Raw genomic sequence first — 25,811 nt, 5'->3', positions numbered from 1 at the left:
TCACATGAGTATGTGGGTTAACCATTGAAGATTGTGGTGCTAATTATCTTACCATACATACAAGTCAAAAAGTAAATAGACAAAACAAGCTTACCTCTGTGATAGATGAACAACTTAGTGAGTGATGCCAAGGTTATCAGTGAATACAGCATACACAGCTACAATACAATAAAATTACATTGCGCATGAAGCCATCTTTGGTCTTCTTATCACTATAAACAAATACATATAAATTTGTATTGTATCAAAAATAGAAATTACATAGCCATATTGAAAGTAAATTCACATTTTTGACATACAATATAAGGAGAATACCTAAGAGACCTATTGTTGGATTACATTTTTTTTCAATCCTTGGCTTTAAGGACCCAATGGTTTTGCCACATTTTGAACATTCATCTGTTTTTTCAGAAAATTGCATGATTCTGTTTAAACCATCTATCAATCGTCGCCGTTACCCATCTGTATAGGACAGTATACAACATATATAACAAAAAAAATCACAAATGAAAGACAAAATAGATTGTCGTTCTTAAAACAAGCATGTGCTTTCAATCCTGGGCTTTTGAGTCGAGGCCTCACGAGAGAGAGAGACAGAGATAGAGGGAAGAGGGAAGGAGGGAGAGAAAGAGAGAGGGGGGAACCTGTGGTGGGGACTCGACATTCGGTCGTGACGCTGCAGTTCAGCCTGAACAGGTGAGCCAAGCCCGGACACAAGGACATGTCCCTCTTCTCATGACCGAGTCTTGACGTGTCTCTAGTTAATGGTGTGTGTGTGTGTGTATGTAGTTGTCCTCATGGAGTCCAGAGTTGCTCTGTTCTCAGAGGCACAAATGATGAACTGCAGCCAAAGAGGACTTCTGCTTGAGATTATAGGGAAGTGCTTTCAAAGTGTTTGATCCACTGTGGAAAAAGAAGAAAAGGACATGTTAGTATCAGGATACACTTCAAACAAACAGCAGGCAGTTCACATTGTGCTCTTCAATCTGACAGTTTGATCATTGATTCCTCAGCTGCTTGTTTTCATGAAATGTGAAAAATGTATTCTGTTGACTAGTCTTAGCTGTTTGAGGAAACCAGAAAATAACTCAACTTTTTTTTTTTTGGTCTGTTTGTATTCTGTCCTCCCTTATGTTTTATGGTGTTGATGGGTTTTTATGTTACTGCCACCTGATTGTTGTGTCTTTTCTTTTCTTAGAATGGAAAAAAAAATTAATGAGAAAGAAAGAAAGGAAGAAAAAAAAAACTCTACATATCATTCATTAACCATTATTAATTGTTAGTACATGTTTACATCTTTGGTGACACTGTTGGGCCAAACGTCTGAAAGTCAAATATTATGTTTCACCATTTTCTAAGAAAAGCTGAAAATCTCACAGCAGCATCAGTTCAGCTCTGATCCTGATCCTCCTGCATGGGTCTATTTATGGCACATTTCCACAGTTAATTAAAAGTGTGTCTGTGTTAAACTGCACTGTAAACACAGGGTGGGATGGGGAGGTGTCGCCCAGCTGATGAATGAAGTCAGCAGATCATTTTCTTTACAGCACAAAACCACAACTTGGGATATTTATTTACTAGGTAAATAGGTAAATTGCAGCAGAGCCACAGTTTGACACTGGGCCTCTTCTCCACTGTAACATACAGGAGCTGTAGCTCTGTAGGTTTTGTATCAGCGCTCCATCTGCCCCTCGATGTGGGTATTTTGCCACTAAAATTTGAGACTGTGCAAGTAAAGTTTTCACCTGATTGCGCATGTGCAACCAGTAAATTAGCTGTTTTTTTTGTTTTGTTTTACTGGTGAAACATGGAAGGGACAACTCAAAGAATCTGGAATATGTCATTACAGGTGTCAGGCCGATGTGTGAGAGGATCCAGAATGAAAAGGAAATGTGAATTTCCTGATTTGCTTTGCAGGTCAATTTACAGTGTGCAGTTGTGCACCCCTATATTTTTTTTGCTGGCTTCTTAAATTTTAAGTTTGGATCCACTATCCTAGAAAAAAAAACGTTAGTCTGGGTATTATTAACACTGATTATTTGCTGTAGTAAATCTGAATGTTAAACAATCACACACTACCTCAGTGACAACACACCTTCACTGCTGCCTACAACTTTCAAGACTTTTTAATATTGTTTTGTGTAGTATGGATGATTGTGTTTTACAGTGAAGAGACTAAGAGGACCACAATCAACTACACTTTGATCTGTTGTGTCCTTTCAAGCCAAAAAAGAAAACCCCATCAATGTCAGAAAAATTAGAAAATTTGAATTTTGGATTCTTGTCTGTTTTCTACTTTTTCTTCCTGTGAAAGCTGAGGACATGGTGGTGACGCGCCTACGGCCTTCAGGACAGATACACCTCCTGTATTCACAGATTGTGGTCAGTGTGAAGTGCAGCATCCGTCAGCGTCTTACCATTCACCAGAACAGGATGGAGACGTCAAGGGTCGCTCTCCTTCTTTACCGTCACGTCTCCGTCTCCGGCCAGGATCGTCGAGATCTCTCCCTGCATGAAGGCCCAAGGCACGGTGGACCCGGCCAGGGGACAGCGCTCTCCGCTGGGGCAGTACACCTCGCCTCCTTGACCTTGGCTGCGGATGAAGCCCCGGGTGCAGGGGAAGCAGAACTTGTGGTGCGGGACGGAGGGACACTGGACAAAATGAGTGTCCTCCAGGCGCTCCCTGCAGAGGGTACAGCAGAGCAGGGTGCCCTGGGCGCCGCTCGAGGACTCCCCGCCGCCGGCGCTGCCGCTGGGCCCCACCGCGCTCAGGCCCTGCCCCATGGATACCTGGGAGACGGAGGTGGAGGCGGTGGAGGGGCTGCTGCTGGTGGGACGTCCCGCCGAGGAGGAGGAGTGGGCCGCCGACATGCTGGGGCTGTCTCTGGCCATCTGGTTGGAGCTCAGACTGTCCGCCACTCCCATTAGCGCCGAGATGGGCGAGGGCTGGCTGTGTAAACGGGGCGGGCCGTCCTGAGGGTTGGCCATGCCGGGGAGGGGCTCCATGCCCGAGTAGGCGCCTCGGGGCCAGGGCTCTCTGGCCGGGTGGTCAGGTCTGCCGTCGCTCTCTCCGTTTTCTGAGCCGGGGGAGGCCTTGCGGCGCCGGGCGGTGCTCTTCGCCGACATCGGCCTTCCTCCCGCCGCCATGGGCAGCACGGCGTCCGGCTGGGGCAGGACCTCCGGGATCGGGGGCTCTTTGAACATGCGCACGCCGTCGTTCAAGAGCTCCGACAGCCCGCGCCAGTCCCCCGTGCCCTGCCGCTTCTCGTACTCCACGTACCGCAGCCCGGAGTTCACCGCTTTGCCCGCGTCTTTGGCCGAGTCGCGGAACATCTGCCTGACCAGGTCCGGGACCCCCGAGAAGATCATCCCGGACCCGGCGGGATACTCCACAAACACTTTGAGCTCGAACTCCGGGGTCGAGCTGGCGTCGAAGGCCAGGACCCGACCCATCAGGTTGTGGTCTTTTCTGAAGCGCACGTTAAAGGGGACGCAGCTGCTGAGGGCCACCAGGACGTCCCGCACCGCCTTGGGGCGGTTGGGCCAGCCCTCGACCCTGCTGCGAGAAATCTCGTTCAGTTCGGACATCACCTCATTGTTCCTCCACACAGCAGGGTCGATGCCCACCAGGGCGGAGGTGCTGGGTCCCACGCCCAGAGACACGGCCTGTCTTCTGCCAGCATCCCCCATTATGGGGCCAGCTGAAACCGCGATAGGTGTGGCTCCGGCCCTGGAGCCCGATAACGGGGTTAGAAGCCCATGAGGGGCTGCTACCAACCCCTGGGCTATCAAGGCATGGGATATGGTGCTGTGGAGACCTGGAACTGTCCCAGCTATAGCCCGGCGGGTGTTGGGGCTCTGTCTGCTGCCCTCTGACAAGGCCACATCCTCAGCTCTGTGCAGGCCGTTGGGGAGGCGAGAAGACACCCCATACTCACCCCTCCCCCTGTCTATCCGCTCCCCGTGTTGCCGCCCCGCTTCCATGGACCCAGACGAGCTGGGTTTGCCCTGCTGCGGACCGGGGGACCGGCCGTCTAAGACCCCATGCGTGCTTTTCAGCTGCCTGGCCGTCTCGATGAGCAGCTCTATTCGGTCTGCTCCGTCGTAGTTGACGCATCCCCGACACACGGCCTCGCTGAACTCCCACAGCATGGCCCAGGGCATCTTGGGCAGATCACAGAGGTAGCACCATTGCCGTCTGGAAGAAGACTGCGAGGCGGAGGACATGTTGTTTACAGGCCCTCGACCAAACTTTCTTCGGGAGGCCTACACGCTGCGGTCGTACGTTTCTCAACGATTCTTCAGTTCTCGGACACAACTCGACACATGCCGCGGATTTATCGACGGGAATTAAACGGAAACTAACGTCGAAACGTTGCTATTGGCGACAGCATTTAGAAGTTAGCGATGTCTTCTTTCTCGATTTGTTCGCGTCGGTCTGTGTGGAAGGAAGTAAAATGTTTTAAGACACCGGAAACACCTACGCGACCGCGGCGCGGGGAACATGGGAAGTGTAGTTTTTTGTCTCAGGGAGACGCAGGAGAAGGACAGAACGATTTTCCGGTGCTGTTTTCCAGTGATGGGAACAACGGCGATATTAATAAACAGCGTTACTAACGGCGCTACTTTTTAAAGTAACTAGTAGCCTAATCAAAAAAGTAATTTCATTTCATTTTTATTTGTTCCATGTGTTGACATTTTCGATTCATACATTACTGACAAAATGATATTTTACACATCCCATGGAAAGGAGCAGGATGAAGAAAGCCTATTTCCCCCGTCCTAATCTTTTTTTTTAATAGCACTACTGACAAAAAAAGAAAACACAAGCAACTTATGGCCAATGACTTCCCATAAAATTAAATAAACTGTTCTTTGTAGCTACCTTCTCAGAATTTCCTTACAGACTATTATATCATCATGTAAATACACTTTTTTGCTTTGGAGTTGTTCATGCAATTTCTTCTTTAAAATTATATTTCCTCCTGTGCTCTCCAGAGTGTAATTCAATTAGGCTATTTCATTTTCCATAACCATGTGTGTTCTCACTTCATGAATTGTTCTTATCTTTTTTGTATTGATAATAATGGTTTTATATTGCTTGAGTAGGCCTACATGTTTCCAGATTTCCATATTAAATATGCTAGGATAAAGGAACAGTACAAAATCCTCATGACTTTACAATCAAAAACAAACTTTGCTTTATTCAAAATAAATGTGTTCTTAGACATTTTCAGTTTTACCTGTGCTATTTGAGCTTTCCATGTAGGCTAATGTTTACATCAATGATAACACCTACAAACTGAAATTTGGACACTTTCCTGAGAAACTCCATCAATGGACAATGAGATGTTGTCATCCTTTTTTTGGATTAGTAAAAAACATGAACTTAAGTCTTATTCAGATTCAAAAATAACTTGTTTTCATCAAACCACCTTTAAAGTGTGACCATATCATAATTTATATTTTCAGTTTTTAAATCACTTCCTGGAAAAAAAATGTTTTGTCTGCATTTTGGAATGAACGACACTTCACAAATAATTTTTCAACCAATCAAGAACGACTCCTCTCACTCCATATGTATATAATTTTGAGATTAAATATTTTATGATCCAGGGTATCAAATGATTTTTTTTTTAAACAAAAAAGAACCTTGCCTGTGCAGAGGAATACTGAGTGAGTTGGTTGGTTACAGATAAGTGGGTGGTTGGGTTAGTGTGTAATACCAAAGAATTAAAATGAGCAGCTAAGAAAAATGGTTTATTGGGGCAATCACCCATTTTTAATAACTACAGCACTCTTGAATACAAACCATAAAACTGAGAGTAAGTAATGCAGGTCTGAATATGATATTTATGATCCAGTGTGTTGATGTGCCGTCTGGGTGATCCAGGTTTTCTAATGCTTTATCATGTGAGAAATGAAACTTTTAATCCATTCCAACCAAAGAAGTACTCACTACATTTTTATGAAAAGTTGGTGACATGATTAAACAGCAACCTGATATGACCCATCCCTGCCCTCCTCCCTGATTATGATACCTAGTGACAGACTGAGGTCTCCCTGTCAAGAAGAAATGAAGGCATACAACACACACACACACACACACACACACACACACACACACACACACACACACACACACACACACACACACACACACACACACACGATGTCCACACTGGTTAAATCAGACGTCACATGATGGTTACTGCTCTCTTTATTTAAAAACCAAAAAAACAGAGATTCACATTTAATGTTTTTTTCACGGTAGTGGGGAATTATTCAAATCTAATGTTGTGAACATATAAAATAAACAATTGATTGAAAAAAAAACATGAGAGAAGTAAATAAATCATACAAAACTATAGTTTAAGTAAAACGCTCTCAACCACGTTAATCCTAGTCAATACTGCTTGAATGTTTAATGGAACATGGCAAAAGAACTGCAGTATACTATGTAAAGACACAAAACGTTACAAATAAGTTGAGGGGAAAATATTTAGTTGGCGTGGTGTGTGGTTGAGAAACACAGCTTCAGTGTGTAGGGGTAAGGCCCACCTGTGGGAGATAAGAACACACCTTAAGGATAAAGATTAGGAACAGTACACAGGAAGAACCACTTGAGGAAGTTCAGGTGATGAGTTCAGTACTTACTGGGGTTTTTCATCTGGAAATGGTTCATCATAGCTAGAGCCTCCATGGCATCGTTGATAGATTCCCACTCCAGAAGTCCAGATGAACTCCGCTCACCTTTGATCCCACACAAGAACACTGATTAGATTCACATCATATACTGTGTTACTGCATTGAACTAAACCAGGTTCTGGTTCTGACACCCTGAGGCCTGCACCACGGAGCAGGTTCTAAGGTCAACAACGTAACTCTAGGTTTTTCAGTCCTACGAAGGAGGCTCACTTGTAGAGTAAATCACCATGGTAACATACACCAAATTCCTAACCTGGTTAACTTCAGAGAATCAGCCAAACTACTGACCAATCAGATCACTAGACAAAAAACTTGGTCATCATTACTATGAATATAAAAACTTAACAATTACATGATAATTAGTAATGATCAGTGCATTCATATCAATAAGTGGAGTTGTTTTGCCGTTCCTGACCTTGCATGTGTTCACTCTGTTTTAAAACAGAGCTACATGGAGAGTTTTATAATAATAATAATAATAATACATTTTATTTGTAACACACATTTTAACAAAAAATCTCAAAGTAATAAAACTGAATTTAGAGCTATCAAAGTTTATCACAGTAAATAAATGTATCACATCTGTTATAGCTTGATTTTAGAATCAAGCTGTAGAATGATGATCCTTACATTGATCCGAGCTTTCTATGATTATAGAAATAGAAAGAGTCTGATGTTAACTTCAGCTTTTACCTTCTGACACATGTTCACAACAGTCTGTTCATCATAATATATCACTAGTCTGATTTCAAAATAACTATGAGTTAAGTTCAACTGGATTGTGGTACAGACTTTCTGATGAGAAAAAACACACACAAATGACATTAAAATCCTAAATAATTCACTTTAAAAAGTATATATATTTTATATTCTGGTTGGGTATTTTGTATTTTCTTACACACACTTGTCTATTACTTCAGTTTCTTCATGGATCTTATTAATGACAACACGTCAGGGTGTAACTCAGTACTCACTCTTTCCACTGAAGAGTTTTACACTTGTGGGACTCTTGATTCCAAGTTCATCACAGACCTGGTGGAGGAGAGCAGAGACTTAGGTGTAAATCAAGACAAGAAGAACCTCTCCCTCAGATGGGACTCTGGTGGTTTTCTTTACCTGGTTGAAGATCTCTGCAGATATATCCGGCTGTGCGTTGAAGAAGTGAAGGACGTTGCTGGGGTGCTGGATGCGGTTTTTGGCCGCCTGCTCTGGGGAGGTAAAGCGGTTGTTGCGGGATCCGTGGAAGTCCTTGAAGCTGCTGGTGTTGTCCTCTAACTGGTAACACTGGCCTGGCACGATGGCCTGCTGCTTGGACACACTGCGGAGGGAAGACGGCCAGAGGTCATACGTCTGTATACCCAGCTCTGCGTCATCACTGTTTCATCATCACGCTTTTTTTTATGTTCACTGTGGGAGGGAGTGGAATAGGCATGGAACAAATTGTGGAGCACATTGTGTGACACATTTAATGATGTTAAAGATAATTTGAGTTTGAATTTGAATCAATCATATAATATTTACAATTGAAATATATACTGCAGTTATGTTTATCTTTGGGCACCACTGTGGCAAAAGATAAAGATTTAGATGAGAAATGTTGTTTATTTTAACAAATAGAGAGAGGTACAGTATCCAAACCTTACACATTTATTTCTCTTCCCTTCTATAGTAACATGGACAAAGACAAACCACGGGACATGATCTTGGAAAACACCAACCTCCTGACCAACGGCACCCCATAATACGACATACAAACTATTAATCAAAATGTGTTATAGATATAAAATTATACAGACGAAGAATTTACACTGAACATACATAACCCCATACAAACTAAATAAAATGAACGGATGTCAGATTTGTGCTGGCACGGTTGTGGATCTTTAATGCATACATTATAAAGGTGCAGTACAGATATTTGGTGTAGTACAGCAACTGTTGCTAGGCAAGTCTGCTCGCTTTTCCGCTGTTTTAGTTACGCTCCTCTCAGCCACGTGCATTTGTTTACAACGAAGCCGGCGAAAAATTAATAAATGGAGCGGTGGATAACGTTACATAACATATACAGTGTTATGGCGTGTGTGTTTGTGTAGTCTTAACCATCATAAACAAAATATTACGGGTTACAGAGCGTGTTTGTGTCGCGGTGTGCAGAGACGAGAGCTGGGACACCTAGTAACTACAGTGATGTTGCAGGGTTGGTTTTCAGCCTCCGTTCTCACTCATAACAAGTGATGTAGTTACTGTAACTATCACAATTATTCCAGAGCTTTTTAATTAAGGTAAAAATGTAGCACAGCCACGGGAGAAATCCTGCCTAGTTCGTCTTTAACATTGGCATTCCTCTCTGTGAAAAGGATTATACTCATGAACTGCAAAATACAGAAACATAATTGCTTTTGATTGAATAACTGGCTAAAGGACTTTATAGAATTAACAATGACAGAGTGTGCAGCCTCAGCCCTATAGGATCTGTATAGAGATGGCCTAGAGATGGACCTAGGACACTTATGAAAGAATACATAAATGTGAGGAAAGTACTGTAAGAATGACTGTAAATGTTGATATGCCGGTACATGAATATGAATGAGTTTTGTAGGTAGAAAATCAAACTCTCTCTTGTGAATGTTGATTGCCTGAATAAGTCTGTAATACCTGCTGAAATGTCTTTGTGGTGTGTGTATGTATTGTCTTGGTTATAAGTTTTAAAATTAAAATGTAAATAAAAAAAAAAAGGTTGTTTTTTTTAATAACCTGTGCTGCTCTTACCAAACGTTGAGTTTCTGCCCAAACAGGAAGTTGTTGTTGAGGTGTGTGATGGCTCTGTCCACAGAGTAACAGTCTCCCATCTCCACCATCGCTGCTCCAGGTTTACTCTTCATGAATTTCACCTGAAGAGGAAAAGCATCCGGCTGACTACACAGACAGACAACACATCACTTCAAACAGCTCTGCAACTTCAGGAACTGGTTGAATCAGTTGTTACCGTTTCACCATGTGAAAGCGAAGCCGGATGAAGGCAGCAGCGACAACAGTGTTGTGATAGACTACTCACACTGTTAATAATCTATCCTGTACGACAAACCGGATACCAGCACCGTAACTTTGTAGCTGTCTGTAGCTCCGCTACTCTTTATTTCCCCGTCTCCCTGGCAACAGTAACCATGGACATACATTTGTAACATTCTACTCCGTACTGGAGTTTCAGAATAAAAGCATAGCATGGAATATTACATCTCCCTTCAACAGAAAAAATAAGATGTGCTTATGCAAGTCACAAATAACAAATATAATAGATACTTTGACTACATCAAATAACACAGTAGCCTATGCTGCTATCTCAAGTGTTCCATAGTGCAAACATTTTTTTTTCAAATAAGTTAAGTTTAAAATTCATTCATTTTCATTTAAATGCATATTCAAATTCAATTTTCATTCAAAATGCAATATTCAATTTTCACAGCAACATGACATACTTTTTTTTTTTTTTTTTTTTCATAAGAACGTTTATAAGTCAAAGGCTTTCCTTGGCTTAATCACACGGCCGTATCTGGTACGATAAGGCCCAGAGTGATCTGGCTCACTCACAGACACAGGTTGTTGCTGTTCATTTTCTGTGTCTCGTCCAGCGTCGTCCTCACTGATCTCTGGCTGCTGTATGACAGGTGTGTTGTTGTTGATCAGATGACGTCGGTTGCGTCTGAAAGTCTGTCCATCGCCAGTTCTGATGTGGTAGCTACGTGGTGTTTCAGCTGGTTGGATGACTGTTGCTGGTTTCCATGTGCCATCTCCTTGCTGGAAACGGATGGGTGCCCCGGCATGTAGTGGTGATAAGGGTTTTGTAGATCTGCTGTAGTGCTCTTTTTGGCGCTGTTGGCAGCTCTCTCTCCTTGCTCGTACAGTGTCCTGGGGGGTTACCTGAGGTCGTAGTTGTTGAGTTGTGTTGGGCAGGATGGAGCGTAGTCTGCGACTCATCAGGATTTGAGCTGGTGATTTGAGTCCATCAACTGGAGTGTTTCTGTACTCCAGCAGGCTGAGGTACGGGTCTCTCTTGTCCTCCTTGGCCTTGGTGAAGATCCGCTTTGCAGTCTGAACAGTCTTTTCTGCAAGGCCGTTGCTCTGCGGGTAATGTGGGCTTGAGGTGACATGCTGGAATCCCCATGAGTCTGCAAACTGTTTAAACTCATGTGAGCGGTAGCATGGCCCGTTGTCACTAATCACTTTCTTTGGGATGCCATGCCTTGCAAATACTGCTTTCATTCTGTGAATGACAGCATTGGTGGTGATGTGTGTTAGGCGTTCCACCTCAAAGTACCTGCTGAGGTAGTCACAGATCACGATATAGTTCTCTGAGTTCCATGAGAATAGGTCTGTTCCTACAGTCTCCCATGGGTTCTCTGGAATCTCATGTGAGAGCATGGGCTCCTTTGTGTTGGCGCTGCGGTGTGTTTGGCAGATGTCACATTGTTTTACCATTTCTTCTATCTGCTGACTCATGCCTGGCCAAAACATAACGTCCCGTGCTCTGTGCTTGCTTTTCTCCACTCCAAAGTGTCCAGTGTGTATGCAGCGTAACATGTGAGGTCTGAGGCTGTGTGGAATGATGATCTTCTCACCTTTTAGAAGGATGCCGTCAGCCTCAGTGATTTCATCACGGTGGTTCCAATACTCACTGACATGTGGGTGGCACTTTTTTCTTGTCTCCGGCCAGCCTGACCAGATGACCTGCTTGAGAGTGGACAGTTGCTCGTCTTGAGCAGTTGCTGTTCTGATGTCGTTCATCCTGTCTGCGCTTACAGGTGCTGCACTGATGACTGTGTGTATCTGAGTCTCCATAGCTTCAGATAGTGAGCTGTCCTCATCATCCATGGACTTCCTGGACAATGTGTCGGCCACCGGGATTTCCTTGCCCGGCTTGTGGATGAGAGTGATGCTGTATTTCTGCAGTGCCAGCATCATGCGCTGTAAACGTGGTGGTGCAAGGGCTAGTGGTTTTCGGAGTATGGACTCCAGTGGTTTGTGGTCTGACTCCACAGTTACATTTCGTCCATAGAGGTACTCGTGAAACCTCCTACACCCAAATAAAACTGCATACAGTTCTTTCTCTATTTGGGCGTAATTCTGCTCTGTCTTATTAAGCAGCTTTGATGCATATGTAACTGGCCTGCCTTCCTGCATGATGGTTGCACCCAGGCCATTTTTTGATGCATCTACTTGCAGTGTCACTTCTTTTTCAGGATCGAAGTAGGCCAACACTGGCTCCGCTGTGATGATCTCCTTCATCCGCTGGAATGCACTCTCGTGTGTATTGTTCCACTTGAACTCTGTGTCCTTCTTCAGTAGCTGTCTTAGTGGTGCTGTTACCTCAGATAGATTGGGAGCAAACCTAGCTAGGTAAGTCACCATGCCAAGAACAGTGTCCAACTCTGCCTCACTTTTGGGCGGTGACATCTCTCTGATTGCTTTCACCTTAAGTGGGTCTGGTCTTAGGCCGTCTGCTGTCAGCCTATGTCCAAAGTAGCTCACTTCAGGAACGCAGATGCGACACTTCTCAGGATTCAGTCTCATCCCTCGCTCTCTGGTCCTGCTGAGCATTGCTCTGAGGTTGCGGTCGTGCTCCTCCTTTGTTTTTCCAAAAACAACGATGTCATCAACTATCCCAGCCACGCCCCTAAGGCCTTCATATGTCTCATCTACTCGCCTCTGAAACTCATCTTGGGCTGATACAATGCCAAAGGGCAGCCTGAGAAAGCGATATCTACCACATGTAGTGTTAAATGTGGTGAGTAGCGATGACTCCTCGCTTAACTTAATAGCCCAATAGCCTGATCTCGCATCTAAGATGCTGAAAAACTTTGCCCCTGCTAACTTGGATGTTACATCCTCAAGTGTGGGTAGGGGGTAGTGTGGCCTCATTATTGCCTTATTTAAGGGTCTTGGGTCTAGGCATATTCTAAGCTTGCCTGTCTTTGGTTTTTCACACACTACTAAGGCATTAACCCACTGTGTTGGCTCAGTTACCTTACAGATTATGCCTTCTCTTTCCATGTTGTCTAACTCTGTTTTTAGACGATCTTTTAGTGCAAATGGTACTCTGCGTGGTGGACAAACCACTGGTGCTACCTCTTGGTCAATAGTGAAACTGCATTCACCTGGGAATGTGCCGATGCCTTTAAAAACATCTGCATACTCACTTAAAATGTTGTCTGACTGAGTGGTTCTCTCTTTGTCACTGCTCACTGCATATATTACTTTAATTAGCCCTAGCGCTTTACATGCTCTGAAGCCTAGGATAGGGGGCCCATTACAGTTCACTACATAGAACTTCTGGATGGTTGACTTCTCTTTATACCTCCCTTCTATGTTGCAGTAGCCTTTCACTTCAAGTGAGTGTCCCCCATAGCCTGTTAACCTATGATCTGGGGCTTTTAACTGTGTTTTTGGCATGAGTGTGGCAAAGGCAGTGGCTGGGATTATGCTGGCTTGAGCTCCGGTGTCCAGCTTGAACTTCAGCTGTCGGTTCTGTGGTCCCAGTCCGATGTCTGCATATGCGCTTTCCTCATCCTCTTCCTCTGCAGTAACAGTGTCCACATACAGCTCAGAATCGTAGTCCTCGTCGACCTCTTCAACGGTGTGAACGTTCTTGTATCTTCCTCTATTCTGAGTCTGAGGCTTTGTTTTACACACTCTTGCATAGTGGTTGAACTTCTTGCACTTCATACACTGCTTGCCTTTTGCAGGGCACTCTGCTGTGTAGTTGTGGTTTCCTCCACACATACTACAGGCTCTCTCCTGATTCTTCTGGTAGTCATTTACCTTGTTAACAGCACCTCTCCTGGCGCCTGGCTTTGCCATCTTGTGGTGGACTGCATGCACTTGACATTCATTTGCCATAGCCTTTAACTGTGCTTGTGATAATTCATGGGAGCGCGCTATGTCTATTGCTTTCTCCAGCGTCAGCTCCGGTCCGTTGCTAAGCAACTTCTCTCGCACTCTAGGTGAGTTGGTGGCGAACACTATGCGGTCCCTGACCATTTCATCACTGTTTGTGTAGCCACAGTCCTTCACAAGCAACTTCAGTTCAGTCACAAAATGTTCAAAAGACTCACTGCTTCCTTGTGTCTTCTCATGGAACTTGTATCTGGCAAAGATGGGGTTTGCTTTAGGGGTGAGGTACTCCGTGAATCTGTCGTAGTACGTCTTTAACGTCTTCGCCTCGTCAGCCGTTAGTGTCCAAGTGTTGCTGATGTCGCGTCCTTTATCACCGATCCACAGCAGAAGAAAGCTACATTTCTCCTCTTCTGACTTTGCTTTAAGTGGTCCGGTAAACATGAGCTCGACGTGTTGTCGAAATCTCCGCCATCCATCCGGTAAATTGGTTGAGTCCCAATCCATTTTGGGAGTAGGAACACCGAAGGCTTCCATTTCTTCTTACCGTTGGTTTTTTTCTTTTCAGCGACGCACTTTCACCGACACTTTTCACGTCTTCCTTTCTCTCTTTTTTTCTACGCGGCGGGTCCGTAGTCTAGCGACTAATCTCTGACACCATGTTGTGATAGACTACTCACACTGTTAATAATCTATCCTGTACGACAAACCGGATACCAGCACCGTAACTTTGTAGCTGTCTGTAGCTCCGCTACTCTTTATTTCCCCGTCTCCCTGGCAACAGTAACCATGGACATACATTTGTAACATTCTACTCCGTACTGGAGTTTCAGAATAAAAGCATAGCATGGAATATTACAAACAGTAAAGAGTGTTTGATTGGCTTCGTGTCACTTACCCTCTCTACGTTGCCGTAAAGGCAGAAGATGTTGAAGACCCTGTCAGCGTTTATCTTGGAGGGCTCCAGGCCGTACACCATGAGAACTGGGGAGTCAGCGTGAGGGCCGTACTCAGGGGGGGGCGGCCCGTATCCAGGGCCGTAGCGCTGGTTACCGCGGCCACGTCCACCCCCACCCATCCCTGGCCCCACGCGGTGGGGTGGAGGGGGGCCGTAGCTGTCATCATTGTAACTATGATAACCTCCTTGAGGGCCACCTTATTTAAAAAAAAACAAAAACATAAGGTATAGATAGTGGTAGAATTTTGGAATGTTGTCCATGATTCCTGATGAGGGACTACTTTCTTTGCCGAGTTATTTACCATAATCAGGCGGGTGATCTCCCAGAAGAGCCGGCTGCCGCTGGCGTTTGTTGGGATTTCCATTTGGATCTAAAACAGCAAAATCAAAGTGGCCTATCAAACAGTTACATTACAGCAGCTGCTAAGTGCTACGGGACAAGCCTGTGACTGACATGCAACAGAGGGTAGACATCCTAAGTGTTAAAAAAAAAGTCTGCAGGCTCTGTTTGCTAATGTAATACGTGACATAATGGAGATTTTTAACAGCGATTTTGAAAAGAGGGCGGGACGACCTCCAATATCTGCCATCCTACTACAAACACACACACACCTTGTGAATTGTTCCAATTGCCTTCACCATCAGCATCTGTACAAGTACACATACACACACGTCAAATCAAAACTGACAATGAATAAAAAAGTATAAATTTGGCAAGTGTATTAACACATTCCTTTCTATCTCAGACATGACAGGAAACAGAAGTTTTTAAAAAGAGGATAAAAGACTAAAGGATGCATCAGTGCTGTGACTAGCACTTGTTCTATCAGAACTACAATATGAGAAATTGTTAATATAAACCAGGATCAGACACAGTTTACATTGTGAAAGAGAAAAAAATGTAATCTAATTGTAAACAGGTTCAATTCATCAAGACAAAAAGTACCGGTAAGTACTGACGTTGGCCATAAGATTTCCCAAACAAAGGGTTAACTGTCTGCATCAGCCTCCTCCTGTTTTGCAGTGATAGATTTGAAATTTTGCAGATCAACTATCTGTGCTGTTGCGGTGCATACAGCATTTAATGTGCTCATTTAAAATCAAGCCATTTCTCAGTTAATACTTGACTCTGGTTATACATGCTATTAGAACACTATGAACACTGGAAAAATCTAAGAAAGTTTTTTTTAATGATGCATTAACTGCATCATCTCATGTTGAACTATCTTTGGAAGCCCTGAAATAATTAACATTGACAACATTACACTCCTGCAGGTAAATTATTCCCAGAAACAAGATGGTCTGTCATGTGAAAAGTGGTTTAGGTTTCACTTCCTAGATATAACTAGAACCTAGAGAATATCTATGATGTGAATGGGCTACACATGTACACACCACTGGAAGATTAAGGGGGATGTTTCAACATTTTGGCAAATTCACCCATTGCCATAATCCCTATAGTCATAGCAGTAGATTCATTACCTTTAATTGTCGGTGCAAGCTGTTTTTAGATCGGCGGAGCAGAGATACAAGCTGCTCAGCTAACGCTACGGAGGCTAATGGTATTTCCAGGTTTCCCTCATCAAACTCATCAAATACACAATCCAACAACTCCAAAATGCTCTGGTGGACAAGTTGTGACCTGCACATTCACCACGCTATGAGATAATAATGGAACTTTGGATCTCAGACACGGCTCCTCCGCAGAGTGACAAGTAGTTTTGAGTATTTGCTTCATGTGTCGTAATGTTACATAATTATACGTTATTATTGTTGGATTGTGTATTTGATGAGTTTGATGGGGAAACCGGGAAATACCATATGTCTCCGTAGCGTTAGGTGAGCAGCTTGTATCCCTGCCCCGCTGATCTAAAAACAGCTTGCACTGACAATTAAAGGTAACAAACCTACTGCTGTGACTATAGGGATTATGGCAAATTTGCCAAAATGTTGAAATATCCCTTTAACTGTCATGAACTGTCTGGTGTATCTGCACTGAGACAGGTGTAAAGTTTATCATAACCTATTAAATCAGTGGCTGCTTACAATTTGCATTGATTTTCAGGTTTGTAATTCCTTGTGTAATGACACAAACCAATAAGTGGGGGAGGACTGTAAGTACAGGCCCCACTTCCACGGCCCATTCTCTTATAATTATAAAATGAGTGAAGAGAAACCCCTACATTTATCCTGGTTCCATTATACTCTCTTGAGAGAACAATATTCCCTATGCTCACAGTATGTCACTATAACCGTCTCCTCCAGATATGACAGCAATGTAAGAACAGTACAAAAACCAAATTAAAACAAACAGCACCAAAGCCACGCTCCTATCCTATCAATTACTACTACTACTACTACTACTGCGGACGATGCATACACAGATTGTTAAACACCAATCAAGATGCATTTTACCCAGAAATCACAGTTAAGAATTTTCTGCCACTCACTTTTTATCATTTTTAATGGACAATTGCCCCAAAAAACTGTCATTTGCTGGTGTTACTATGGGCCTACTAAGACACTGTAGTATTAACATGGAGGTTCACAATAACCTTTTAACTATAAAGTCAGATTATTCATTCATTTATCAAGTACTTACAGCACCACACATGGAGCATGGGACACAGTGGGCAGGTAGGGGGCAGTCTTCAGCAAGGATGCTACCCGCCAACCTCTGACTCCAGCCTCAACTCATTCTCCCTCTTCAGTCTTTCTTCTTTTCCTTCCTTTGCATCCCCACCACCAGAGAGAAAAGTACATCCAGAGGGGCTCCATGCTTGGTTTTGTTTCTTGTTTCTTGTTTTCCAAAGTTGCTTTTTAGGAGGGGAGTGTGGGAGGGGGCAGGGGGCGGGGCTCATTTCCAGCTTACCGTGCTCTGACCACAAAGCGGGACATTTGCACCATTTGAGAGTGGGCTGTCAGTCCACACACACTGAGCCAAACCTGCATCACACGGGAGGCGTTAAAGGCGTCACTATGGGCCAGTGCAAAAAAAAAGAAAAAAAAGGAAAAAGGAAAAAATAAAGAAAAAAAAAGGAAATGAAATAATGCAGAAACAACACCAAAACAGCACAGAGAGAAGGAGGAGGGAAATGGGAAGGAAGGCACAGGGGGGGAAAAAAATCAGAACACCAGAGTCCATAAATGTAGAAAAGCTTTGGGAGAGGATTTTAATCTGTTTGCCTCTGTGCTTTATATGCTTGATAGGTGTCTGATGCTTGTGTCTTCATAGGCCCCCCCGTGGATACGTCTTCTCATGTAAAAATGGTCGTTCTCGTGATGCTCGCTTACGTTTTTGGGGTTTAATAGCTGTCGGCCGCTTGCAAAGTGAAAAGGCGGTCTAGTGCTCGACAAATAAGTCGTCTGGGATGTCTGCGTGATGATGTGCTTGTCGTGGCGGTGGATGTTCGGCTCGTTGTGTTGTCGTGTTGTGTTCAGCACAGGATGGGGTAGAGAGGAGCAGTATTATCGTCTTTTTTTTGGTTTGTTTTGTTTTTTGTTCTACCGCCCCAGTATATGGTGTCATCTCATCTCATCTGTCCCCTGGAGTGTGTCTGAAAACTCCTCTCTCGCTTCCCTGTGGTTGTGTTATGGCAAGGCACATCCCGAGGCTTTTAGGAGGCGTGGCCGCAACAACCGTACCTGTCTCCTGCCCCCCCTCATCATCAATGTGTTGTGTCAAAAGTAGGGGGGCGGCTCCTCGTGGGGGCTCTGAGTAGATGCTGTTATCAATCTATGGTCAGTCTGTGGTGGATATGCGGGTGGGGGGGGGGGTGTCTGGAAGTTATTTCTGTCCCTCAAAATGAAATGGTGGCTACACTTCCACCACCGGAAATACAATGGAACTCCCGTGTCAAGGTGGTGGAGATAGGGATGATGATGGACTTGGAATAAGGAAGTACTGAGTTGAGGTTGTGTTCCCGGTGTTTTGTTGCCCCACTGTGTCCGATGGATGCCACAGCCGATTTACTGTACACTAGTTGTGGCTGTGGGTGCTGTAGATGTAGAAAAAGCCACTGTATCTTTGCAGCATGTGTCTGCTTTGAGGTTGAGGCAAAAAGTCTGTGTGGGGTTTTGCACAGTGAGGACACAAGGAGTACCTCTGGTTTCATAAGGCAGCACAAACTAGAATATCACAACAGCTCTTGATTAGACAGGATGTCACAACGCCTGCAGTGTACCTAACCTGGTACATGTTTTTTTTTGGACTGGTGGTTTACAAGAGAATCAAGACATGTTTTATAGAAAATATACAAAAGTTCCTCCACACAGCTACGCTAATGTCCAGTCTGTAAAGAGGTTTGAAACACCAGCAAATCCTACTGACAACCTGACAGCTGAGTTAGTGGAAGTGGCTGATGAAGCAACATAATGAAATTCTTTTTTCTTTTTTGTGAACACTGCTTTGCCATTACAGGAAACACATCCAATACTTAAAACCTAAAAAACACACTTTTCTACAAAGTCAAAATTAATGACTCAACAACAACTTATTTGAAAGCTACAAAGTGCATTTGTATTACACATTATCATTAAAGATCCCATGAAATGCTAAATGCTCCTGAGCCCTGTATCTTTAGCTGCATTATTGTTGAAAAGACTAAAACCACATCCTTTCCTTTGTTTTAAGTGTCATGTTTTTAGTATATCATGATAAACTTAAGGTGAAAAAAAGAACCATCAATCCAATGATGTGATAAAGGCATCATAGTTTAAAGGTCCAGTGTGTAAAAATTAACAACGTTTATTGGCAAAATCTGAATATACTACCCTTGAATATATTTATATAAGTGTATAATCACTATAAAATAAAATTAGTATTGTTTTCAAAGCCTTATAATTCTTTTTTTATTATATACAGTACATATAGCAAGGGTCTTGCTTAGAGAGTGTCGCTAGCCCGAATGGAAAATCCAGCCAATCAGAGAGCAGGTTTCGTGTTCATAAATAAACCAACGAGGCCACCGTCACTTTGCCGACGGGAGGGGTGAGCGCTACAATCTAGAATCTTACCGATAGATATCACGGTTTTCCCTCAATTTTACACACTGGACCTTTAAATGAATCATTGAATCACAATGAATGTTCTTTATACTGTTTTATGCTCCACCAAGGCCCTGCCCTCATGCAAGCCATAATAGCTGGGGGGCATATTTCAACTATTAGGAGTCATTTGATGGGACCTTTAACCAGACGTGTTCCTACCAGTCTCTGAAGTCGACTCAGCTGACTATTACCACGTCTAATTTGAGCTATGCTAAAATCTCCACTATGTTTGAAAGAATGCCAACAGGTGTGATAGTCTGTAGTGTCTGGATCAGAGTGAGCAGAGAGGCTGTGAGACTGTGCAGCTGTGCCATGCTCTACAAGGGGGGAGGTGAACCTATGTGAGGAATGGTGCGCCTGCATTACGCCATTGTGATGTGTGCGTTGGCCTGTTCACATGCACGAGCCTGTAATCGAGGTTGGCTGCCCTTGAGGTTGTTCCTCATGCCCTTACTTTGTGCCTTTTTTTTTTTTTTTTTGTGACTGTGTTGGCATCGCAGGAATACTGCCTGTGAAACCTACAAGTATGCAGCATGGTGAGGAAAACCATGCATCTGTTATCAAAGGCAATACTCCCAGAGGCAGAGAGCCCTAACCATCCCATACAGTGGCATGAGAAGAGAAGAGGAAGAAAAATGGGGAGAGGAAGGGATGGGGGGCTTCGTGTTACCTTGGCCACTCAGGTTGGGGTTAGTATAGTCCCACGTGTCCTGGTCGTTCTTGAAGACATTAAGGCGTGCTGGCTGCGGGCAGGATTGCAAGAACAATTTACAAAACACAAATTCCTGTCACTAACATTATTCTAACATATTTACTAAATCTTGATCCGATATTATGACACACTCACCTTGGCATATTCGATCTTGAGGGTGCAACAGCCAGAATAGATGTCTGCTCCATTCAGAGAGGCTTTAGCCCTCTGGGCACTTTGGACCGAATCAAATGTGGCAGCAATGAGTTAAAGGGAGGTCTGATTATAACAAGATTGTGGAGGATAAGTGTAATTAAACATAAGCTTGTTATGTTCCAGTTAAACAAGGTAAGGCAGTTTCTCAAAAGGATATTCAACCATTGCCTGAACACCGTTCTTTCTGAAGATGACGATCCTCTGTACAGGGCCGCAGTTGTTACAAATGGTATAGAGGACGTCCTGTGGAAACACAAGGACACATGTTTATTTATACAACAAAAGCTCACACGTCACGTTTCAAACTAGTAAGCGCTAGAATTACTTTGATGACTGCTGTGATATTTAAAAGCGCTAGCAATAGCTTGCAATAAAAAATTTAGAAATAGCTACGTAGCTGTGAGAAAGTATTTTAGGTCAAAAAATGATATGAATGAATAGAACTCGTATTCGATGTGGGTGAAAAAAAAAATCATTTGCATTTAAGCACCGTGATTTTTTTTTCTTAAAACTCAGTTTTCAATTATAATGTTAGTTAGTAACGTTCCTTCGAGAGGCAGAGCTCAGTCAGAGGACACAGGTTACACATTTTAGATTCATTTGTAGTTCAGCTTTTTAAAAAAAACATTTGAAGACATTTTGCTTTCCAAGGCAACAATGAAGTATTTTGTAACTTATATTTTTACAAAAAAAGAAAAAAAAAAGAAAACAGCTGTAAATTACACTATTCCTGTTCATATCCACAAGTTTCCAAACGTCATCTATGGGCAAACCCGAAAGCCGGTTTTGCCGGTTTGGTGGAATTGTACGGTTACGTTTCCATGGTTTTCAGTCGTTGTCATAGTTGCGGTAAAGTATTAACGCACGGATGTCAATTTGTGTGATATCCACTGTTAAAAGCTGGTGTGATGATCCATGCGTTTTACAGATTTTCATTGGAAAAAAAAAAAAAAATCCATGCATTTACCGCGACTACTGAAACCATGGAAACGTAAACATAAAATTCCACCGGAAGAGCAAAACCGGCAAAACAGGCTACGTTTTTGACGTTCGGAAAAAGGTGGATACAGGAGGGACAATATTAGCCTGATGCATCAGCCGCTTACTTCATTACATTTCATATAGCGGTCTGAACACGAGCCATAGGGATTCGTTTGCTTCCGGGAGGCGGTTGCTTACATTTGCGTCAACTAATCGCTGCTGCTTGGTGGTCACGTGTGCTATACACCGGTTAAGCTCATAGGTTAATCTTGAGCGCTTGAGTTCAACGTCATCGCCTTCACTTACCCGTCTGTTCGCTGATTGGTCCTTCCGCTCTGGCGGACGGAGCAAACCGAAACGCATTGCTAGTGTCCTGACTACATTGTTGAGGCAAATGAAATTTGCCGGAACCAGTAGGCGGCGCTAGCCTGGCTAGGACAATATAGCTTTCTTCTTAAATAACTAAGTGCTTCACTGGACAAAGGACAGGTGTCAATGGTGAGGCACAACATTTCATGGAACCATAGAGTCAATGACCATGTTGACCTACTGTATGTTGTAATGTTTGGACCCACCAGTACCTCTACAGCCCCTCTTGACTTGGTGTCTCTTGCTCCATATCTTAAAACTTCTGTGTCAAATCTTGGGGTTAAAATTGACGACAATCTTAAAATGGATCAGCAGATCAATTCTGTTGTGAAACCCAGCTATTTTCAAGGACTTTATCAAAGGTTAAAGCTCTTCCTTGCTTTTAATGATTTTGAGAGGGTCATCCATGCGTTTGTCTCCGGAAGACTGGACTAATAATGTCCTCCTCGTTGGTGTCTCTCAGACTTCCTTGTCACGACTCTAATTAGTCCAGAATGCAGCTGCTCGACTTTTAACTGGAGCACACAGACAAGAGCACATTCCCCCGATTTTACGGTCCCTACACTGACTCCCTGTATCTTTTAGGATTCATTTTGAGATTTTACTGTTTACTTTTAAGGCTCTGAATGGGTTATTGTACAGCCCTTTGGTCAACACTGTGCTTCATAAATACATTTGTATTGTATTGTATTGTATCCTGAATGCTCCTTGCAATAAAGCGCAGTTAAAGAGGAACAGAAAATTATGGAAAATTAGTTCACAAGCGACCTTATGAATGACTCTCTCATGGTACACAGGAATGTTTTTTTCTAATCACGTTACCGTGGTGATAGGATAGATGGGGTTTATGATTGTAAGCAGCAGCACGTTGTTGACGCTGCGGGTGTCGTCCGAGTCTCCAGGCCGGGAGATCTTCTGGCTGGTGGAGTAGTTGATGAAGGCGGGGTGGCCTGCGATGTAAACCTGGTTCTCTGCAGCGTACGTGACGGCGTTGCAGGAGCCGTTCATGTCCTCATACTCCACCAGCGCCTGCCGCTTCTTGGGCATCATGACCACGTAACTGTAAATACATATTTGAAGAGGAAAATTACAGTATTACAGTCAGAATTACCTGGCTGGACATTATGATTTTGTATTCAAATTACACTGACGTTGTCTATAATAAATGAGCAATATAATCATTTGTCTTTATGATACTAAAACATTGAAATAACACTTTTTGGCTCACTGGTTAAAGGGACAGTATGTGAGATTTACCCCCATCTAGCGGTGCGGTTGCATGTCGGCACGTATTCTTGCTGTTGCGTTTACGTAAACTCGGGCAGAAGTCAGAAAAACAACACACGCTGCATGTATCAGGATAAACAAGCCTCTATGTAAACAAACGGTCCGCCAGCACGAGGCAAAACAATACAGGCGTGACAATATGTTGTCATGGTGATGTCGTATTGTTTACCTGACCCACGTTTTACCGGCTTTCTCTCGTCGAGTAAAATAACATCCAGTTGGTTTGCCGACGGCGTCACTCACGGCGTCATTCAGGTGTCTGACTGCACCTGAAGGCAACACCAGTGCCTCCGTCCTTCCTCACACTAGCTACACGGTGGTGACAGTTTTAACAGGCGCTGTCTGGAAAACTTTCTCCCCGAGCCGAGAAGCTCCGGCGGCCCGAGTTTGAGGTTACTTACAGCCACGGTGACACTGAACGTAAAACATGGCGATTCAACATGGCAGAGAAGGTTCGGTGAACCCCCCCCCTGTATGTTTGTAACGACTTGTAACATCTCATTCTAAGGTACGAGAAAGCGCTCGTTTGTATGCGGGCGCGATTCCACTTCAGTGAAATACGTATTTATGAAAGCGATATTTGATTTTTGTCAATAAAAAGCCAATAAAGTCCCATACTGTCCCTTTAAGTTTGGAGTTTGGCTCCACTCATCCAAGTGCTCATTTAAAATAATGGGAAGCTATTTCCAACAGAGATGTACAAGTCTTGTGTAGCCTATCCCAGTGCTTCTCAAACATCAAGGACGCCTAAATTGACACAAATTAGACCACAGACCCCTATTGGACAAAATTTTGAAGCAAACATCAGAAATACACAAATATTTGTTCTGTTTCAAAACAAATTCTAGAAAAAAAAGTGGTATGGTTTCAAAAAAGAAAGTAAAAAAAATGTCCAGAAAAAAAGTTTTTTTATTCTATAAAAAGTGGTACATTTCTAAAAAAAATTAATAAATAAAATTCTCAAAAAATAAAAAAAAAGTTTAAACATTCTAGAAAAAAGTGGTTAAATTTCAAGAAAAACACCCAAAAGCACCTAACAGACCAAGAGACAAAATGGACTGATAACTGTTGCCAACTCAATCAAAACTGCCATAGTACTAACAGTTTGCTAAGATGGCATCGGGCCTAACCATCTGAATAATATATCTGATCCTGGGTGGTCTGATATTACCTGATGGCCCCGAACTCCTGCAGGGCTTCCACCAGGTCAGCCTCCATTATACCATCCACCAACCCCCTGATGTGCACCACTGGGGAGGGCAGCGGCTTATGCGGGTCCTCGTAGCTCTCCTGCAAAGCAAAGCAAAGATGATGCTGGTGGGTTCAGAGGATCCTGTGGACGCTGGTGGAGAGAGGTGAAGCAGCCGCACACCGCTGGAGATGAGTAAGACCCAGACCACAGACTAGCTAGTGTCATGAACGTGACTTGAACGTGACATGAAAGTGGATGGATTTCATGTTGATATAAACAGAGTATGAACGACATATTTTCTCCCCCCACACAAGTTATGTGTCGTTGTGCAGCTCGTTCATTAAACAACTCTGAAGACAGTAAACGTATTTCTGTCTTAACCCGAGCAAACTGCCGTTAAAGAGAGCCGGTTTGCTTCAATGAACTAAATTAGCAAGTTAGCTTCTTCATGTAAAGCGGGCGATAAGCACTACTTGTCAGCCTAACGTCCTCTCCTGGAAAAGCTAAACCTAGTGCATTTTGACGCTGTCAACTACTGACTCTTTAAGCATGTAAGAACCCTCACCGTCGTCATCCCTCCCTCTTCAGTTTTCTGTCTTTTCGTCGCTCTGCCACCTTCTCCGTAGTATCGGCCCGCAGCCGCAGCCATGTTGTCCTGTCAACCAGACCACTGCTGCTGCGTTCACGGGGTGTGGGAAAAACGGGATACTATTTGACAGCTCTTCTGTGCTTAGAGCCAGTATGCCACAATTCAACCTTTTTAAAGACTCCCGTTGGTTGTTGGGGATAATACTTAACATTATTACATAAGTTATGGGAACCATACGAATGCGTTTATCTTATAAACTCTGTTCTGACATTAGCGTTTGAGTCTGACTTCAGAGTCTAAAGTTTAGCGCATGGCCCCTGCTGCCCTGATGGGACACTTTCAGCTGTAGATCCCACAGCAGTTAACCAGGGTTAATTCAATCAGTTCATTTTTTTTTAGGAAAAAACAACCATGTTAAAAAAAAAATGTCCTAAAGTCATGTGACCCTACATGCCTTCACTAATATTTTTGGCTACTTTTAGCCCTGTAACCTACAGCCCTGTAACTGTAACACATACCAAATAGCCTATCATGGTTAGGGGATTGAGCATAGACTGTATGGGATGATTGAGTCATTGTTTCATTGTTTGAAAGTTGAAAGGAACCAAAGTGCACCGAATTGAGAATCCACATTTTTCATGAAATAAACAGCAGCAATGAAACAGTCTGAGTTGGAGAAATGAGTCATTTTGTCAAACTAAATATGACGTATTCACAAGACCACATTATTTATCAGGGCCTGTGCTGACAAAAGGCCTAGGCTATATGTAGGTCACTCTATGTTTGGACTAAAGGTTTTAAGGGAGAACCTACTCATTGCCCCTCACTCTTGTATTGTTTACTCACATTACACACATTTGGGTGGTAGTTTCCAATCTTGTAT

The 25,811-nt window shown here is 43.4% G+C and overlaps 2 protein-coding genes across 3 annotated transcripts; both read right to left on the bottom strand.

Moving 5' to 3' along the window:
- Positions 1-9: 9 nt before the first annotated feature.
- LOC310996973 (interferon regulatory factor 2-binding protein 1-like) lies at positions 10-4,458 on the bottom strand. Its single transcript, XM_083986534.1, has 2 exons — positions 2,418-4,458; positions 10-903 (listed from the first exon to the last, which is right to left on the bottom strand). Exon 1 carries the CDS (start codon positions 4,225-4,227, stop codon positions 2,443-2,445), a length of 1,785 nt encoding a protein of 594 aa, XP_083842660.1. The 5' UTR covers positions 4,228-4,458; the 3' UTR covers positions 10-903; positions 2,418-2,442.
- Positions 4,459-6,229: 1,771 nt separating this feature from the next.
- hnrnpl (heterogeneous nuclear ribonucleoprotein L) lies at positions 6,230-24,993 on the bottom strand. Of its 2 annotated transcripts, none has more exons than XM_083987156.1 (14): positions 24,905-24,993; positions 24,319-24,437; positions 22,683-22,920; positions 20,668-20,753; positions 20,451-20,547; positions 20,274-20,346; positions 15,167-15,202; positions 14,857-14,925; positions 14,495-14,751; positions 9,478-9,599; positions 7,825-8,026; positions 7,683-7,740; positions 6,658-6,753; positions 6,230-6,582 (listed from the first exon to the last, which is right to left on the bottom strand). In XM_083987156.1, the coding sequence occupies exons 1-14, from the start codon at positions 24,986-24,988 to the stop codon at positions 6,503-6,505; spliced, it is 1,617 nt and encodes a 538-aa protein (XP_083843282.1). In that variant the 5' UTR covers positions 24,989-24,993; the 3' UTR covers positions 6,230-6,502. The 2 variants fall into 2 exon arrangements, with proteins under 2 accessions (XP_083843282.1, XP_083843283.1); XM_083987157.1 differs by having other exon boundaries at positions 6,231-6,561.
- Between the last annotated feature and the right edge of the window lie 818 nt (positions 24,994-25,811).

Source organism: Trachurus trachurus (assembly GCF_905171665.1).
Source record: "Trachurus trachurus genome assembly, chromosome: 14".
NCBI lineage: Eukaryota > Metazoa > Chordata > Actinopteri > Carangiformes > Carangidae > Trachurus > Trachurus trachurus.
This window is presented reverse-complemented; position numbering and strand designations above follow the sequence as displayed.